This window comes from Myotis davidii, unplaced genomic scaffold (assembly GCF_000327345.1).
Source record: "Myotis davidii unplaced genomic scaffold, ASM32734v1 scaffold329, whole genome shotgun sequence".
Classification (NCBI taxonomy): Eukaryota; Metazoa; Chordata; class Mammalia; order Chiroptera; family Vespertilionidae; genus Myotis; species Myotis davidii.
Genome location: NW_006300374.1, coordinates 305,593 through 325,345, shown reverse-complemented (window position 1 = coordinate 325,345; position 19,753 = coordinate 305,593). Strand labels below are relative to the sequence as shown.

Sequence of the window (19,753 nt, the reverse complement as noted above, 5' to 3'; positions counted from 1 at the left end):
TAGAAACATTAATGACGAGAGAGAATCATTGATTGTCTGCCTCCTGCATACCCACACTGGGGATTGAGCCTGAAGCTTGGGCTTGTGCCCTGACATGAATCAAAATGGTGATCTTTTGGCTCATAGGTCTACTTCAACCATGGGGCTAGGCAATCATTTTTATTATTGGATTTAACCCATTATCTCAATTTCCTATGTGGTTTAGCCTTTTAAAAATTAATGTTAATTTATTTTTTAAAATTTATCTTTACTGTTGAGAGTATTATAGATGTCCCCTTTTCCCTCCATTAACCTCCTCTATCCTTCACCCACCTGCTCCCCAGACCTTTACTACACTGTTGTCTATGTCCATGGGTTATGCATATATGCACATAAGTTCTTTGGTTAATCTCCCCTCTATAAGTGAGACTTTTCCCCAGGTCTTCCCTCTGAGATTAATCAGTCTGTTCCATGCTTCTATGTCTCTGGATCTATTTCATTCATCAGTTTATTTTGTTCATTAGATTCCACATATGAGTAAGATCATATAATGTTTGTCTTTCTCTGACTGGGGTTAGCCTTGCTTAATACAAGTAATAAAATAGTCTATCAAGAAACCATTATATTTATGACAATTTCTATCTATCTCTATATCTTTATATCTCTATATCTATATCTATATCTATATCTATATCTATATCTATATCTATCTATATCTATCTATATTTTAGGCCAGTCTAGGCTTTCTGGATACACATTAGTCAACTACTATGCTTTGTATGATGTTCCACTGCCCAGAACCGAGAGAGGGGTAGGGCAGGGTTTGAGAGAGGAGCAGTTATGTCTGCTGTCAAAAGTCACCATAAAAACCCTGCTCTTGTCTTTCTCTGACTGGTCTATTTCACTTAGCATAATGCTCTCCAGGTCCATCCATGCTGTCGCAAAAGGTAAGATTTCCGTCTTTTTTTATGGCCAAGTAGTATTCCATTGTGTAAATGTACCACAGCTTTTTTATCCTCTCATTTACTGATAGGCATTTGGGTTGCTTCCAGATCTTGGCTATTGTAAGTAACACTACAATGAATCAGTGTCACCCTGATAAATTCCATAAAAGTGGAGAGGTTCATCTCTCACCCAGGTTTTCTGGCCTGTGGCAGATTATGACCTTCTCTTCTGCGTCTCCACAGCCGTAGGCCCCAGGTCTTACAAGGTGTGTTCCCTGGAAGCAGGGGCTGTGCATGCTCACTGCTGTGCTCCTGTGCCTGGTACACTGCCTGGCACATAGTATGCACTCTTACCCTCTGTGAATGAATGGAAATCTGATCCTAAAGTCCATTGTATTATTAGTAGACCAGTTGAAGTCCAGAGCGGGCAGTGGTTTTCCTGCAACTTTGTAGAATGCCTGAGACAGCTCTAGGTCCAAAGGTTGGAGCTCCTGACTCCTCCTACAGAACTCTTTCCACCATACTCATGCTGCCTTCCTAAAAAGATAGCCCAGCCTTCCTCCCTCTTTCTCATCCAATTCCTCTTTCTCCTCATTTCCACAAAGTTGCTTCTAGCCTGGTTTGAACACTGTGCTGCTTTTCTGTTTCCTGTGTAGCAACACAAACTTAGAAGCTTAAAGGGATATGCATTCGTTGTGTCACAGCTTCTGGGATCAGGAAGTTTGGGCACAGCCTTAGTGGACTCTCTCTGCAAGGTCTCACAGGATGCAGTGAAGATGTTGGCTAGGCTGTACTTTCCCTGGAGCTCAGAGCACTCTTTTGAGCTCACTGGTTGTGGAAAGAATTCAGTTCTTTGCCGTTGTAGGACTAAGGTTTTCTTACTAGCTGTCAACTGGGGGCCAGTCTCAGAATCTAGGCTTCCTGCAGTTTCTCACCATGTGGCAGCTGGACTGTTCAAGGCTGGCAGGAGAGCCCTGTCGCTCTTCCAAGACCTTAGGTGATTAAGTTGGGACCACCCAGGATAATCTCCTTTTTGATGAACTCAAACTTGAATGATTTGGGATCTTAATCACATCTGCAGAAGCCCTTCATCTTTGCCATGTAATATAAGTACAGACATTTTTTGCAGCTCAAGGATTATTCTGAGTGGGAGTCTTGGGCCATCTTAGAATTTAGTCTTCCACAAACACATCTGTGTTGGGCCAGTCCCAGGGAAGTTTGAATCTGGACAATAAATGAAGCACATTCCCTATATTTCTTTTTTTTACTTGTGGACATTTTAATGAACTTCCCCTCCATGTAGCTTCAAGCTACCAGGACACAGTACCCGATAACACCCTTAATCTTCTCCTCAGCTCTTCTGTTGAAGAATTTGGCCTGCACGATGACAGACTGCCTTGGAGAGCTTTCTCTTCCCCAGAGCTGTGTTGTAGCCCGATCACACTACATCAATGATAGGAGCAGCTCCAGCCTTGTTCTTGGCAGCATTTGCCTGTGTCTGCTCACTGACCAGGGTCCACAGTTTATCAAGGTTGACAGTTGGGCAGAAGCTCTGGTTCCTCTTTAGGTGGTAATGCCTCATACTAAAGTAACCTAGATGATATTTGTCGAAGTTGATCCTGTGATGATGCAAGCCACCAGAATTCCTGTGCCCCCACACCCCCACCCAAGGTGTTTCCTGTGTTTGCCAATGCAGCTGTGGCCATGGCTCATGTGGCCTGAAAGTTTTCTGGTTTTCCTTAGTCTGGATGGCATGTTGGTGGCCGAGCTGCAAGAGAGAGAGGCTCTTGCGAAGTCTCCCACATTTCCTATATTTTTTGATAACTGTGCTAGTCTTTTTTTTTTTTTTTCACTTCTTTGAGCTCATCTTCTTCCTCATTTCCTTTCTCTAAGACCTTAATGTGAGGTATATGCCAAGTCAAGTGTGCGATGATCGTTATCATAAAGGGCAAGTGACTTCAAGATCCTGATTAATAAGAATGGCTTCTCTACCTAACCTATATTTTTTATTATTTGGCACTTAATGTTTGGTTCTTTGATTGGTTTCTTCTCAAAACTTCCCCTACTTCTATCTCTTTGATAATGAAATATTTTTAAAATGTCTGCATTTATTCAGCTTTTATGCCTATATGTTCAAAGTTCTTTATATGCAAATAAAATTTATTTTTATACATAAGAGCTCACATCTGGCAAGGTATGGAATCTGAGAATGTTTTGATCCCACCTTTCTTGTTGGGAGGTCTTATCATATTACATGCTGGTGTCTAGATGTTAGCTCGTGACCCTGGAGGAGGAAAGTTAGTGTCTGTTCTGTTTCATATCTCTGAGTCTAGGGTCAGAGTTCATTCATGTGTATGCAAATACAGAGGGGATCATAACTTCTGAACTGTCTGTTCCTGGTCACAGCTGTTCAGACTCTGCTTGAGGACAGGTTACAGAAGGGCAAGGCTAAATCCACATTTTGTGGTGTGAAAATTTACCGTGAGTGTGGTGTCACCCTCAGGGGATCTGAAGCTCAGCCAGGAGCCGTACACGTTCATCAGCAGGGAAGCAGGGCACCTCCTGAGCCTGTCGTGAGGGACCCCTTCCTCAGCCATGCATATTGCCACCCTAGGACTGCTGATGGTGGTGGCAGTGACCGAATTTCTCATTGGCCTGGTTGGAAATGGAGTCCTTGTGGTCTGGAGTTTTGTAGAATGGGTAAGAAAATGCAAGGAGTCCTCCTACAAACTCATTGTCCTGGGCCTGGCTGGCTGCTGACTTCTCCTGCAGTGCCTGATTATGGTGGACCTAATACTGTTTTCAATTTTCAAGAGCTGCATCTGGTTTCGCTATATCAGTGTCTTCTGGGTTGTGGTCAGCCAGGCCAGCCTGTGGTTTGCCACTTTCCTCAGTGTCTTCTACTGCAAGAAGATCATGACCTTTGAACACCCTGTCTACCTATGGCTGAAGCAGAGGGCATATAGCCTGAGTGCCTGGTGTCTTCTGGGGTGCCTCCTGATCAATCTGCTAATTATAGCCGATGTTGGCTTAAAGCCCCATAGTCCTTTCCAAGGAAACAGCAGCATTCTGTACTCCCTTTCAGATTGGCAGTATCTGTATATATTACAGCTCAATGCAGGAAGTGGGTTTCCTTTCTTGGTGTTTCTAATTTCCTCTGGGATGTTAATGGTCTCTCTGTATAGACATCATAAGAAGATGAAGGTCCATACAGCTGGCCGGAATGATGCTCGAGCCAAGGCTCACATCACTGTCCTGAAGTCCTTGGTCTGCTTCCTTATACTTTACTTGGTTTACATCGTGGCCAGCCCCTACTCTATCAAATCCAAGACTTCTCCTGTTGATCTCACCACTATCTTCATCTCGGAGACAGTCATGGCTGCCTATCCTTCTCTTCATTCTGTCTTATTGATCATGGGGAATCCCAGGATAAAGCAGGCTTGTCAGAGAATCCTGTGGAAGACAGCGGGCCGTGCTTGGAAGTCCTGAGGCTTGTGAGCTGCAGAGAAAGCAGTGATCAGGATGCTCTCTTGAGGCACTCCTTTGATAGAGCTCTATAAGACTTTTACATCTTTTAAATTTTTCCTTTTTTCACACAAATGGGCAACAGAAAATACAGAATAAAAGTCAATACTGCCAGGCTGGTATGGTTCAGTGGTTGAATGTTGATCCATGAACCAGGAGATCACAGTTTGATTCCCAGTCGGGCACATGACCAGATTGTGGCTCAATCCCCAGTGAGGGGCATACAGGCGACAGCCGATCAATGATTCTCTCTCATCATTGATGTTTTTATCTTGCTCTCTTTCTCTCTTCCTCTTTCTGAAATCAATAAAAATATACTTTAAAAAATCAAATTATTTCTCTCTTGGCAATGCAAAGTACATTATTTTCATGTATTATAGAAATCAACCCCGGAGGGCAGAGGCTTGGGTGGAGGTGGGCAAAGGGGGAGAAAATAGGGGACATCTGCAACAGTGTCAACAATAAAATATTTAAATAAAGAGAAAAAGAAAAAAGAAATCAACACTTGGGCTTTATGTTTGGTAAAAGGATGCTCTGTTCTATATATATATATATTAAGTAATTAATTTCTTTTAAAATTACATCTATAAGTTACATTTTTCTATTATAGAAAACAGAGATTAGGAACAATTAATTCAGTGATTATGAATTTTTATGAAAATTCACCTATGTATTAATGTTAGTCATTTTGGATAAGCTTTTAAAAAGAGATATATCTAATAATTTTCTCATTTACTTAAGATAGTAGGTCTAGTTATCTAATTAAAAAACAACAACAAATCATCTTCATATTTCTGGAAGGTTCTTTGAGTCATAAAAGTCAGTTAGCCACTATGACCTGTATTAAGCTTCAAAGTCCAAAGTTGGACTGGGGCAAGAAGGGTGTGAGGGGCACTTGCTCTGCTCTCAAAAAGAACAATTCTCATTGAAGAGGTCAGGCCGCATCCTCTCTGGTCATGTACCATCCACACTGCCCACGCTGGCATTTCTGTAGCCTGAAGCCGGAGTCTGAGCATGCATGTCTTCGAGTTGATGTAGACTCAGCTCCGTAGCATCAGGAACTCTATCTACTTTTGTTTTCTTCTAGGTTCCTGGTGCCTAGAATACCATCTAGCCCATCATAGGCACTTAGTAAATATTTTCTAAATCAGGGGTCCTCAAACTTGTTTTTGTTTTGTTTTATTGCTTAAAGTATTACAAAAAGTATTACATATGTCTCCTTTTTTTCCCCCGCCCTTGACAATACCCTGGCCTCCCCTACCTGCAGTGTCTTATATCCATTGGTTCAAACTTTTTAAACAGGGGGCCAGTTCACTGTCCCTCAGACTGTTGGAGGGCCGGACTATAGTTTAAAAAAAAAAAACTATGAACAAATTCCTATGCACACTGTACATATCTTATTTTGAAGTAAAAAAACAAAATGGGAACAAATACAATATTTGTATTTGCATGTGGCCCACGGGCCGTAGTTGTTGAGGACCCCTGTTCTAAATGATCGGTTTGCTGTGCTCATTAATCTTACAACTTCTCTCTCTCTTTATATTATAAAGAAACTCAGGCCCAGAGAGGGTCATGGCCGGCCCAGAGGTTCCTAGAGAGCCTATGGCAGTGCTGGGACCAGAGCTTCGTGTCCTGACTGCTGGGTCAGGGCTCTTTCCTGGACATGCTACCTTCCTGAAGAGCTAGCTTTGCCTTCCCCGAATCCCATCCCTCTCTCTATGTACTTTCTCAGCCTTAAGTTTTAGCCTTGTTTAAACACATGACTTAGGTTTAGTTCTAGGGGGGCTGGAATCTAATGGACAATCCTTAATATACCTATTTTTTTTCACTTCTTATATATCATGTTAATCTATTTTATTAATCTATTTTCTCCAACCTATGTCTTTTCCTTACTGAAAGTTGTGGGCTGAGGTTCATGATAGGTCCATGTGGATGCGAGTCCTTAAGGGAAGAGCTGGCTCCACTGACACCACTGTGAGTTGTGTGAGGTCAAGCACCATCTTTTGCCTTCTGGGATAATCCATCTTTTCATGTAGAGAGATGCTTCTCCTTGGTTCTATTTTTAGTAGCAGGATGAATTTTTCATTATGCCATGGCTATGTTTATGCAGATGTCCTTTGTGACCAACTGTTGTAATGATAATAATAGCACCTAATATTTTTTTAGGACTTTACATTTTATCCAGTATATAGTCCATAATTTAATTACGTTTTAATAGCAACTCTATGCAGTTAGTGATGCTAAGCCCATTTTATAGACAAAAATACTTGGGTTGGAGTGATGATCATCAACTATCAATTGATAAAAATGCAGGTAAAATAGTCCCAGAATTTTGGACTCCAAGTCTTGTTGTGTATTCCAGTAAATCTTAAGTCCCTCTTGTTCATACTTGAAAGAATTTATGCTAGCCTTAGCCTGTGGAATGCTCAAGTTTATGAGTATTTTTAAACAGATTAAATAAGCAACTAATCTTGCAAGTTCGGTTTTGGCCTGGGAGTCAAGGTCAAATCATGACAGATGGACATTTTTAAGACTTGCTTTTCCTAGGGATAAAACACTTGCATTTTCCCAGTCACCTTTTGGGATTGGATTTCCTTGCTTTTCTGAACCTGATTTAGCTCATGATGGGTGTGAGGCTGCTTTGTGTTTTATCCAAGAAAACAAATCTGGAGGCAAATCTGTGTTCTTGACTTGATTCCTATGTAATTAAATCTTTCATAGTTTGCATTCTCAGAGCTGCGGCACTGCAGTTGGCTCCATGCGCACCTGTATGTACATATTACTACACTAGCATTCCTTTCTATCATGAGGTATGATCTGTGATGATGTGGCCACAGGAGGACTGAAAAATATTTAAATGGTGTAGAAAATGAAATGCAACACTTGCCCATTCTACTCTCTAGTATGTCTCACTAACCAAATAGAGTCATATTTTACCATTTACCTTAGTTCTTCCAGTGATTATTTTCACAACTCTAAATAATAAGATTTGCTTCTCTTACTTGGTTTTATCAACTTTGAACTTTAACTCTGAATCCCATTCATCAAAGTTGGGGGAGTATCTCACTTAACCACAAATCTGTTCCCCTCTCCTAAATTTGATTAGTTTTATTTATTTGTCATTCTACCAGTAAGTCATTTTAAAACTTTAAGTACTGTGTTTTTAAACTTTATTTATTTGAACCACAACTTACGACAGTATCTACAGAATCTGAATTATGTAGAAGGAAGTAATTGGCGCTTCAACTCTCCTATACTTCTCCCAGGACCCAATTCATATGTTCAACTTCATATGAGAGAGTAAACCTGTTGGAAGAGAATAGGCTGTCTCAAAGAATCCATGAGAAGGCCAGAGAGTCAGTGTCAATATGGGAACTAAGAGGGTTTAAACATCTGAGAACACAACCAAGTCACTGTACAGGACTGATACTGGCATCCCCCCCCCCCCCCCCATTGCACCTGTCAATGTTGGGTCTGGACACTGCTACTGCCTCTGTGAATGGGTCCTGTTGTGTCACAGCTCCAAGGTCCAAAATCCTGGCCATGGCCTCTGGTTGGCGGACTGTAGGTTACACTCCTGCCCTAGTGGACAGTCCTGGGGAGAGGACAAGTCTGATTTCCCTTCAGTACTCAACAATTAGATTAAGCAGCAGAATCGACACAGCTAATGATGAACTGATGAATGGGAAGGCCAATTCAAATAACTCTCTTAGAATGTGTTGGGAAGTAATAAAGAGATGGAACATGTAAAAGAGAAGAAAGGCTGTTTGACACAGAAATAACAGGGTGGGGGCAGAGCGGTGTCTAAATCAAAGAACTTGTTTCTTTGAGCTCTTCTGGCAGTGATTCTGACAGCGAAGGTGACAGAGTGAAAGAGGAAGAAGCACATTACTCCAGAAAAAGCTGTAAAGAAGCAAAAGAAAGATGAAACGTCAAGAGCTCTGCCATCCTCCAAGCAGAGCAGCAGCAGCAGACAGGGTAACACATCTCAGGTTGGGAAAACAAGGTATGTCAGCGTTGGGGACTTTAAAGGAAAAGGCCTATAACTAGAGAATGCTGGGTGGATCCTGAGGTGAACTGAATTCAGGAAGAAAGGTGTTTTGTTTGTTTTTTTAAGTCCCGAGCAATGGAGCCAGTGGAGGGAAAGGATTTTTGACTTTGACGATACAGTAAGAAATGGTGAAATCAGGGCCATACAAAATCTGCATTGTTCTAGCTGTTTTTATCTATCTTTTTACATTGGCTTTTGTTTTCTGAACGTTGTTTTCCAAGCTATTGTATGTTTGGATTGCAGAACAATTTGCAATAATACTTTTTGTTAATGTGGTTTATTAAAAATGTTCTGAGTGAAGCTAATTGTCAACTTTATTAAGGAGGATAGCTTTGTGCCCACCATCTAATGTAAAATAAAATCAAATCATAAAAAAAGATAAAAGAAATAACAGGGTAAGTGACTGTGTAAATGGATTTCCAGAAGGAGTTGTTAAAAATGAAAAGAAGGAATGAATTACTTAAAGAATTAATGACCAAGAATTGCACTGAGTAAATAGATAAGACAAATAAACAAAATAAATGAAAAAAACTAGATTGAAAAGGCTCACAGGGTGTGAAACAGGATGAATAAGTTGGGACAGAACCCTTCACTCTTACGCACATTATAGAAAAACTTAAGAATATCGAAGGTAAAAGGAAAGCTTATAGAGCTTTATGAAAGAGCAGATCCAGAATCAGCAGAGTGTAGGTCAACAAGATTCTGCATTACATTTTATTCTAGTAAATGTTTTATTCTTAATTTCAAACAACACCAAGGAGAAAAGTTTAGAAATGTTTTTTCTGCCTAAAATAAAATATCATTGTGTATATATATATATATATATATATATATATATATCAATAGAATATTATTCAGTCATAAAAAGGGAAGAAGTTCTCATACATGCTACAACATCGGTACAAATTGAAAACAATGCTGAGTGAAAAAAGCCTGTCATAAAAGACTATATATATCATATGATTCCACTTACTATATGAAAGGTCCAGAGGAGGAAAATCTATAGTGATTGTAAGTAGATTAGTGGTTTCCAGGGGGCAAAATATAGAGAAAATGGGTAGTGATTGCTTATGTGTGTAGAGATTCTTTAGCGATCACAAAAATATTCTAAAATTAAATAGTGGTGATAATTGCTTAACTCTATATGTACAAACACTGAATTTACACTCAAAGACATATTAAAGACATTAAAGACATAAAGATTGTTGCAATGTTTTAAAGGTAGAACTGACAGGATTTAGCTATAGAATGGATATGAGATATCAGAGAATAGAGGAATCAGAAATCATTCTGTTCGATGCCTCTGTACCTATTTTGTTTATCAGTTTATTATGTTCATTAGATTCTACTCCTGAGTAAGATCATGCAATATTTGTCTTCTTCTTATTGGCTACTCAATATATCTTGGGGGTGGAGGGAGATGGGAAGAGATTAACCAAAGAATTTATATACTTATATGCATAACCAATAAATACAGACAATAGTGTGGTGAAGGCCAGGGTGGGGCAGGGGCTGGGAGGAGAGAGAAAAAGGGGGGATTGAAGACATCTGTAATACTGTCTAGAACAATAATAAAAAGGCTAATAATATTGAAAAATACATTGAAAATCCCATCATACAGTGTTATAAATTTTTCTTTCAACAGTCATACCACTTTTTAAAGAATTTTAAAATGAGGGGAAAAAAGTGATTCTAACATTTTTGGCCTGAGTAACTTTCAGGGTCATCAGCTTATCTGGGGAAGACAGTGGGTGAAGTATATTGATCTGGGGGTAAGATTTGGAGTTTTGTTTTGGACAAGTTATATCTGAGATGTTTATTGGAGATGTTGAGTAGAGAGCTGAACATATGGAAGTCAAGGGAAATGATCAAACTGGAGATGTACATTTGGGAGTTGTTAGATTAAATATGATGTTTAAAATCATAAGACTGGTATAGGTCAATAAGGAAGTGAGTGTATATAGATAAAAGAAGAAGTCCAAGACTAAAACTCGGGGAACTCTGACGTTGAGAGATTATAGAAATATGGTGTTATTAGTAGAGGAGACTGGAAAGAAGTAGCTGGTGAACAAAAGATCATGATGTCCTGGAGGCCAAGTACAGGAAGAGGAAATGACTAACTTTGTCAAATGATGCTGATAATATCATGCAAAAGGAGAGCTGAGAATTGACCTTTAGGTTTAAAAATATACAACTCATTGGTGATTTAGAAAGAGCAGTTTTATTTAAAAAAATATATTTTATTGACTTTTTACAGAGAGGAAGGGATAGGTATATAGAGAGTTAGAAACATTGATGAGAGAGAAACATTGATCAGCTGCCTTTTGCACACCCTGTACTGGGGATGTGCCCATAACCAAGGTACATGCCCTGCCCGGAATTGAACCTGGGACCCTTCAGTCCCCAGGTTGATACTGTATCCACTGAGCCAAACTGGTTAGGGCTAGAAAGAGCAGTTTTAGAGGGGGTTGAAGTCCCTGTGTCCTTGCTAATTAGTGGCTGAGGGTCCTTCTCAGTTTCTAGAGACTATTTACATTTCTTGCCTTGCAGCTCCCTTCTTCCATCTTCAAAGGCTACAATGATGGGTCAGGTCCTTCTCATCCTTTGAATCTCCACTGCCTCTTTTTCTGTTGTCTCATCTCTCTGGCCAAATATCCTGCCTTCCTCTTCTACTTTGAAGGGCCCCTGTGATTACATTGGTTCAACCAGATAATCCAGGATAATTTCCCCATTTTAATGTCCATAAACATGAGCACATCCACAGAGCTGCATTTTTCCATGTAAGATACCATATTCATGGGTTCTGGGGGTTAGGATGTGGACATCTTTATGGGGGGCATTTTTATGTCTAACACAAGTCATAAAGTATAGGTTGTACTTTAAACCCTCAGAATAAAAAATATTGCCCAAGTATACGGTGTGATTGCTTCCTGTATCTTCTTCTGGGAGATTATTTTACCCATCCTTGTTCTATATGCCCCAACCTCTTATGTATTGAATTCCATATCTGGATAGGTGTTTTACCAACTTCTCAACAAGAAGACTGGTACCCACTTTCTTGACCTTGTTAATCTTATGATCTGTGGCTAAGTCCAATTTATACCCATCCATCACCTCCTCTCAGCCACCTCTACCTCTTGGGCTCTGCTGCTTCCCTGAGAGTATGCTCTTCTTGTATGTGGGTGACTTATTCACCTTGCTCTGGAACTGCCGGCCTCCTTTTTTACTTGATTCATGGCTATTGACTCTTTTCTGGAGTTCCATTTTTTACTTTCTGTCCATCCACTAGCTCTCTCCCTGCTGCATGCTGCAGACAGTACATTAGTGGAATCAAGCATGGCTATTCATAGGAAAGCTTATGCCAGCAACCAGGGGTGAGCCCCAAATGAGAGCTTTAAGCCCTTTGAATGATAAAAAGAGGTAGCAGGAAAAGAGAAGACAATATGTGCTGTGATGCCACATGGACTCTCCTGTAATTTTGAGGGTAAGAGCATGGGATTGAGAATCTGACTTCTTGGGGTTCCACTCCAGGATCTGATATCTACCAGCTATGGACAATGTTAAGTTACCACTTTCAGTCAGAATTTTCTCATTTATAATGTGGGGATAAAAGATAACCTCAAAGGTTTGTTATGAGCATTAAATGAGATAGTAGATGACCCCCAATCCAGTGTAACAAGTGCTAACTTCATTTTTTCCCCCTGGTTCTCCCCATCAAATAAGAAAACATAGGCTACTTGTATGATACTTCCAGATATTTCTATCTGGACACTTTTATTTTGAGTTTGGGGGAAGTAGCAGAGTCGGGTGTGGAGCTGGTGGGCTGCAGAGCGAGTAGCAGGGTCTCATTTGTCTTTAGTGGTGTTCTCAATCCAGGGTATATATTTGTAAACATTGGTGTAGATGCCGACATCCCCACCCATGAAGTGTCCGACCTCGATCCCCTGGAGCTTGTTTTTGCAGATGACAGTAGCGACAGCCACTTCCTATCAGAGATGGTGCAGAGAGAGGGACACAGAGAGAGAGAGATGGTCAGATTTTTTTCCTCAAGGGTGCCCCCTAGTCCCCAACATGGGTGAGCCCTGCCTAGAGGTAGCATGCTGGGTCATGACCAGAGCACTGAACTGGAAGACAGGAAGCTCTAGAGACATTTATCTGGATTTGTTGTAATTAGCCTTATGTGATCTTGCGAAAGTTAGAGAAAAACCTCTTCAGAACTTGCATGTAAAATGAGTCAAACCCCATTTATTTGAACTGGTGAAGCCAGCTTCAATTTGTGAAAAGTGTAAATTATTTTTGTCAGCAATGTCCATTTTCACTTGCAGCTATGAGAATAAAAGTATTATGAACTGCAGGCCCGACACGAAGCCCTTAAATGAATAAAGACATTTGTAAGGAGAGCCCATTACTGAAGAAACAACCTGGGCTTGCTGCAGCCATATCAGATTCTCAAAAAATTTGAGAGGATGAAAACTTTCTATTTTTTTTAAATATCAGGATTAAGTGATTAACTAGATACATACATATTCATGAAAGCTGAAAATAGAGGAAAGATTACCCCAAAAATTCGGCTGAACACTTTGACAAATTTCACACATAAGGCGTTCCTGTGGCTTTTTCCTTGCTCGGTTGTTTGACACTCTTTATCAGACATCACAGGGGCCTCCAGGGTCTGCCTCAGGTCAGGGTGCCTGCCTGAGGGGAGACAGGGAGAGAGAACCCTTCCTGTTCAATCTGGTACTTAGCCCTTCCATTCTCTACTGCAACCAGGGTTCTGGTTGTGTGTCTGAGAAAAAGGAGGAATGAGAAAAGGGGAGGAAATGATCCTGGACATTTATGGAGTCAGTCCTGAGGATTTTGAAATAGCATTTATGTCTCTGTAAGAAGCAGAGTTTTCTTTCTACTCTGTGTCCAGGCTTGCAGGAATAGGAGGTGACCTGACTCAAGTCCTCAGAGGTCTCCTCTGCATATTAACAAGCTTATATGAGAGGGTGGAACACAGCCTCTTTAATATGAATCCTGCCTCTGACAATCAGGACCCTTGTCCTCTGTAAAGTGAGGTGGCCTGTGATCTAGCTGCCGAAGCCCTAAAGAGGCAGTGGGGGCTGCATCCCTGCAAAGCTCCATCCCTGCAAAGGAGGAGCTTTGGACTTCTGGGGTGGGGGGGGTCTCTTTTTGCCAAACTGCTCCTGTAGTCTCTCCCTGCCCTCAATCCTCCCAATCTCCTCCCCTCATCTCTACAGACATGAGTGGTCCTCTTGAGGGAAAATTGATGGCTCTGACTTGCTGTGAGAGGTGCACTCACCACTGTTGTCATGACTCCAGTCCAGACCTGAAAGCAGACAGACGGTGCCTGGCCGGACGTTGCTGGTGGCGAGGGCGAGGGGCTGGACTTTGTGGCTGAAGTTGGCTGACTTGGCCAGCTTAATGAGCATGAGGTCATCCTGGGGGTAGCTATCACTGAAGTTCCAGTAGCGGATAATATTGATGGGGCTAATGGTCTGCTCTGTCCCATCTTTGACTCTGATCTTGAAATTTCCCAGCAACACTTTCAGATTTCTGGAGGGAGAGGGTTTGGAAGTAATCACTGTCATCACCATCATCACCATCACCATCATCATCATTGTCATCACCATCACCATCACTATCACCATCACCAAAGCTGATATTGAATGTCACAATGTGCCAGGTACTGTGCCAAGGACTCCATCTGGATTCTGGATTACCTCATTTAACACTCCAACAAACTAATGAAGTGAATTCTACTTTTAATCCCCGTTTTTCAGATAAAGTCATGGAGGCACATAAGAGTATTCACCCTTAGTCCCGTAGCCAGTGGCGGAGCCTTTAACTACTATGTTTTCATGCAGTGTCCTTAATGTAGAGGAGAGGGATATTGTGCATGGATAACCAACAGACACAGACAGTAGGGGAGTGAGGGCCCATGCTGAGGGGCAGGAGCGGGCAGGGAGAGGTCAATGGGGGAAAAGGGAGACATATGTAATACTTTCAACCATAAAGAATGAAAAAAAATTGTGCACAGTACAGATACATTATTTCCCTTCTTTCCAGCGCCAACCTATCCAGTTGGGCATTTCTGTTCTGGCAGAGGTAAGAGAATGGGATGACTTGAATGTTGGGTAGCTCCTGTTTGCTTCATCAGATCCACTCCCAGTTTTACTTTGTCCTGCTCTGTACCTTTGTAACATGATATATGTTGATTAAATCAGTGGGTTTTGGCTAGTAGGAAGCACTAGAAAGTAACCATAGGAAGAAGTGTGAGGTCGGAGTATTTATCCTCCTGGCTCCTTTCCTGCAGGTTGCCACAGATTGGCTGTTGGCTGTGTCTTATGACCAAAGGTTACAACTCATATAAGGTGGTCTTTTTATAAAATGATTCCTTTAGCTCTGCTTCCCCTATCCCCTCTCTTTCTCCTCCCAATTTGTACCCATTCTCTCCTCACCCCTTTAGGTCTAGGGGTAGTAACTACACCTTTCTTTGTTGTTTGTTAATCCTTACTGGAGGATATTTTTCCACTGATTTTTAGAGAGAGTGGAAGGAAGGCGGAGAGACAGACAGAGAGAGAAATATCGATGTGAGAGAGACACATTGATGGGTTGCCTCCTGCACTTGCCCCAACCCTAGGGCCAGGGCTCGAATCTGCAACAGAGGTACATGGCCCTTGACCATAATTGAACCTGCAGCCCTTCAGTCCATGGGCCAATGCTCTGTCTACTGAGCCAAACCAGCTAGGGTTGCACTTTTCTAATACTAACCACGGGAGTACTGCTGTTCTTTGTATTGTTCCTATTTCCCTTGTCCATACCTTTGTTGTTAGTTCTTTTTGAAAATTCTCCTCAATTTATCCAGTTTGAGTGCATCACAAGTTATTTGCTGGTCCGTAACTTATCAAACACATTCATATTGCCAGTACAAAACTTGAGAAAATTGATGAGAGGCTGAGGCATAATATCTACAACAGGGTTCTTCAATGGCAACACTATTGACATTTTGGGCTGGGTAATTATGTGTTGTGGGGGTTCTCCTGTGCATTGTAGATGTTTAGCAGTATCCTTGCTCTGGCTTCTATTCACTAGATAGATGCCAATAGCACAGCTGCCCCTAATCTCAATTTCATTGCGACAACCAAAAATATCTTTGGACTTTGCCAAATGTGCCCTGGAGGGAAAGTTGCCTCTATTTGAGAACCACTGATATAGAATGAGTGGTAGCTGTTTTGGAGGGGGTTGGGGATGCCCAACACTCACGTTAAGTAGCAGTGAGCTGGGGCCAGCACCCAGTTTTTTTTGATGAGGACACCCACACAGGGGTTGAAGTGAGACTTGAGGTATGCCAAATAGGGAGCATGGTCTTCTTTCTGCACAGACGAGTGAGTGAAGAAAAATGCTCCTGAGAAAATAAAATATCTTCATATATAGGACATTCTTATTACAAATAATACCATCAATAATTTCCTAGTTGAAAAGGAATATGTACAATTTTAAAGAAGTAATTGGCCAGGACATATTTGACATTTTTTCCTAATAAAAATGTAAATTGAAATGACATACCATTTTATCTTATATTTACAATAATCATTTTTGTTTAATGTTGATAAGATTCAATCAAGGAAAGTACAATGAGAAGGACTCTCATTCACTGTTTGTAGGAATGTGAATTGATTGTTACTTTTTGAAAAACAATTTAGAAATAGGTATCAAGAATTACAAATGGTTCATCACCTGTGATCTAATAGTTCCAGCCCCAATAACCCATTCTACTAAAATAATCAGATGTAGACAAAGATAATGAATAAGTATGCTCATTTTATCACTCTTTGTAGTAGCTAAACATTGGAAACATAAATGTTCAATACAGTGATGTTGGACATTGAAATGAAAAAGTACATGTCCAAATGGAACATCATACATATTAAATTGTATAAATAATATTTATAAATATGAAACAGCAAAGGAAATATTGGTAACTTTTCTTTAAGTTAAAAATAATTAAATCCAGTGATTCAATGGTCTAAAATAAGAAGCAACAAATAAACCATGTAAGTGCAAAAATATACAAATAAAATAAAGTCTGGTAGTAAATTCAAACCAACTCTTAGCACTGGAAGAGTGGGCTCAACCTGTCCTGAGAGCCCTTGAATGGGGCAGAGGAAGGGAAAACGCCAATTCTGCTCATGACCCTTTCTCTTGACTCTTTTTTGCACCTTCTACACACGCATCTGCCTTACTCCATCCTACATTAATCTATATCTTACAGGATAGATTAGAAGGTCATGTATACATACCAACAAGGACACTCAAACAGAAGATAAATTTCATAGCAATCTAGATCTTTCCCTGTGACATGTAGAAGATGATCAGTAGAGTATGGAACTTTTTCAGCTCAGTCTTCTCCTTGAGAACACCTGGTAGAATCAGTGGATATAGTTAGTATAGGGGACACGCAATGGCAATGAGATTGGAAAGCAGCTCTCGGCTTAAAAGGGGATGGAAGAGGGTTCTACATAAACAAATGGAGGCCCTTCTGCACCAGGGAAGGAGGGGACTATACCTCTATTGGGGTCTTTCAGGGAAGGAAGGAAAAAGAAGCCTATCTCTTCAGACTTCTGGATCCAGGTTTCTCTATCTGCTGTTCCTAAAAGCTCACCTGACTAAAAGTAGTTCAGCTGCCTGTGGGAAAGGGAGCTCTAGACTCGACTTATATTCCCCATGGAGTGTCTGAGGCCAGTACTATAGGGGACAGGATTCTGCACCTTAACTCAAGAAGACAGTGCCCCCAAGTTTGCTCTGAACCCCCCCAGTAGTTATTTATACTTTCCCTCAGCCCCTCCCTTCTTTATTACACTAGCTTCATCTTTCCCTGTGGTCACTGTTTCATCACTCGGTCATCACCAACTTAGTCTAGCCGTCCTGATCAACATTTTTGAGCTAAGAAAATATAGGAATAAAAAGCATTCATAGAGCAGTTATTTTGACATTTGGAGAATGCTTTGAATTCTAGATTACATCAGCTATAGGATCTACTGTATGTTGATGACAGTTAAGAAGGCAGGATCTCTAAGTGGTTTTTTAACCTAATGAAAAGATTTCTCAGTCGATTATCTGCCTCTTTCATCTTGGAATAATTGGGAACACACTTTAACAAGAAAAAGAGCAGTAATGCTGATAGCTAACACCCATTGAAGGCTTACTGAATCCTATGCACTGAACTAAGTTCTTTACAGACATTGTTAGTAGTGATTTTATATTAACTTACTCTAATATGATGTAAGTTACACTTTGTATCACTATAACCCTTTAAATTTTCTTAAGCCCATAATCTCATTTCAATGTCACAGCCAGGGAACAGGCAGTGCTGATATCATTTTTTTTTCCTGGAGCTGTAGGTGACACCTGAAACAGGGAGAATTTAATTAATTTTCTCAAAATCACACATGACTGGAAAGACTAGAAGTCAAATCTGGGTCTTACTGGATAAACAGCTTTTCAAGTACATACTCTAGGCTGCAACTAAACAACCAGCATTCATGAATCTTGGAAAACTACACCAAGTTCCCTCACACCAAGTCCCTCAGGTGTGAAATGAAAAGTGGATGTGGCACATACTTTCCTGAATGTTGCAATGAACACAGAGGTACATTGTGGAGAAGGCTGCTTAAGGAAATGCAGGTGGGGCAAAAGTAGGTTTATAGTTGTGTATGCGTGAAACACAGTTTATTCTTGTATTACTATTAATTATTGTATTATTTTCTATAAGAGCAATTGTAAAGCTACTTTTGTCCACCCTGTATACTGAGGTTCCAAGACAGCATGGAGTTGTGGAAAGTTTCCTGTGGTGTAGGATGGACTTAGTTAACAGGTGAAAAGTTGAGAAAGAGACATACTTACTCTGGGGTTGTTTCCCCCAGATATTTTGGAAATACTATGGGTTAGGATGGGAGTTTGAGGCCTGGGCTGGGAGTAGGAGGTCTAAGAACAGAAAAGCAGGGTCACTATCTAGGAAAAGATCTGTAAAAACAATAAATTTTTCTGGAGGAAGTAGCACTGGGGACTATGACCTCTCTATGAGTTTCAAATTGGTATCTCTAGCCCAGACTTCCAATCCCACATCTTCCAATGCCTTTTAGAGGCCATTGTTGGCATCTTCCTTAGGCCCCTGACATTTAGCATGTTAAAATTACACCCCTCATTTCTCCAGCCTTTCAGATTTATTTTTTTTAACTTGTTTTCCTTATTTTGGGATATAAATATACCTTCCACTTATTTGATTTCTCTCTTTTTCTTACCACTTAGTCCTCAAATCCTCCCTATTTTGAGGAATTCCTAAAATCCATCCATATCTTCCCATTCTCATTGCTATCATTCTAATCTAGGTCATACACTTGTCTCCCATGACCTAATGTATGTGACCATCCATTGTTTCCCAAATTGACTCTTTCTCTCTGACTCAGAATTGTTTTTTCTCTAAAATCCAAATGAGGTCATATTAGTCTTCTTAAAACTCTTCAGTAGTTCCCTACTGCCTAAAGAATAAATCTGAGCATGGTTTAGGGACCTCCCTTGATCTTCATTTCATTTTGTCTTTGTCAGCCTTTCTTTTAATCCCTCTTTGACACCCCTCTCCCCCCTGGCCAGCCTATACACTTCTTTTTGAGGCCTACCAAACTTAATGTGGGTTTTCTTGTTTTAATACTAATAACTTTAGCCCTTAACTCATCCTTAAGCTTATGAATCCCATTCATTTTTTTTCCCTTTTTGTTTTAGGTTAGTGATGGTTCTTAAAGCTTCTCTTTGAAAAAATAATTTTAAAATGGTTTTAGCAGATACTCAGGAAAAAAATTAACTTTAGAATCTTATGGATGGGTGGATTGTGTGTGTGTGTGTGTGTGTGTGTGTGTGTGTGTGTGTGGTGTTCAACATTTTTTCGTATGTTTGTAAATTAGTTGCTATTAAGTTCTTTATTACTGTTATTATAGCTTCTCTGTACATATGGAGACATATCTGTCCCCAGCCTCATTCTACAGAATATCTCAAGTTTATAGGACTCTAAATCTATTATTGTTTTATTCTGCCATCTGCTTTACCACTTAAGTAATACTCTTGTTATATTTTGCCACCAAAAATAAATTTTAAAAAGGCAGCTAGAGAGAAAGTTGAGAGAGATGAAGAGAGAGTGCATGAGAGAGCGAGCAAGTGAGCATAATCGGGCCATATCCAAGTGGACATTGTGGTA

General features: G+C 40.5%; 2 protein-coding genes and 1 pseudogene across 3 annotated transcripts; 1 reads left to right on the top strand and 2 right to left on the bottom strand.

Annotated features, from left to right (window-relative positions):
* Positions 1–2,207: 2,207 nt before the first annotated feature.
* Positions 2,208–2,716, bottom strand: LOC107185183 (annotated as a pseudogene).
* Positions 2,717–3,518: 802 nt separating this feature from the next.
* Positions 3,519–4,412, top strand: TAS2R5 (taste 2 receptor member 5). The gene is given in 1 exon segment (XM_015572668.1): positions 3,519–4,412. A coding segment is annotated over 1 exon segment (894 nt).
* A 7,881-nt stretch (positions 4,413–12,293) lies between these two features.
* On the bottom strand, positions 12,294–16,839 carry PRSS37 (protease, serine 37). Of its 2 annotated transcripts, none has more exons than XM_006777079.1 (5): positions 16,806–16,839; positions 15,769–15,910; positions 13,805–14,058; positions 13,058–13,194; positions 12,294–12,485 (listed from the first exon to the last, which is right to left on the bottom strand). In XM_006777079.1, exons 1-5 carry the CDS (start codon positions 16,837–16,839, stop codon positions 12,345–12,347), a joined length of 708 nt encoding a protein of 235 aa, XP_006777142.1. In that variant the 3' UTR covers positions 12,294–12,344. The 2 variants fall into 2 exon arrangements, with proteins under 2 accessions (XP_006777142.1, XP_006777143.1); XM_006777080.1 differs by having other exon boundaries at positions 13,808–14,058.
* Between the last annotated feature and the right edge of the window lie 2,914 nt (positions 16,840–19,753).

Bases quoted from the DNA above. Each gene is read 5' to 3' on its own strand.
- PRSS37 (XM_006777079.1), bottom strand. From the start codon at position 16,839: ATGAAATTTATCTTCTGTTTGAGTGTCCTTGTTG. The intron at 15,911-16,805 runs GTATGTATACAT...TTATTTTCTCAG, and splicing joins CTGTTTGAGTGTCCTTGTTG to GAGCATTTTTCTTCACTCAC. The intron at 13,195-13,804 runs GTGAGTGCACCT...GTCTCCCCTCAG, and splicing joins CTGGAGTCATGACAACAGTG to GCAGGCACCCTGACCTGAGG.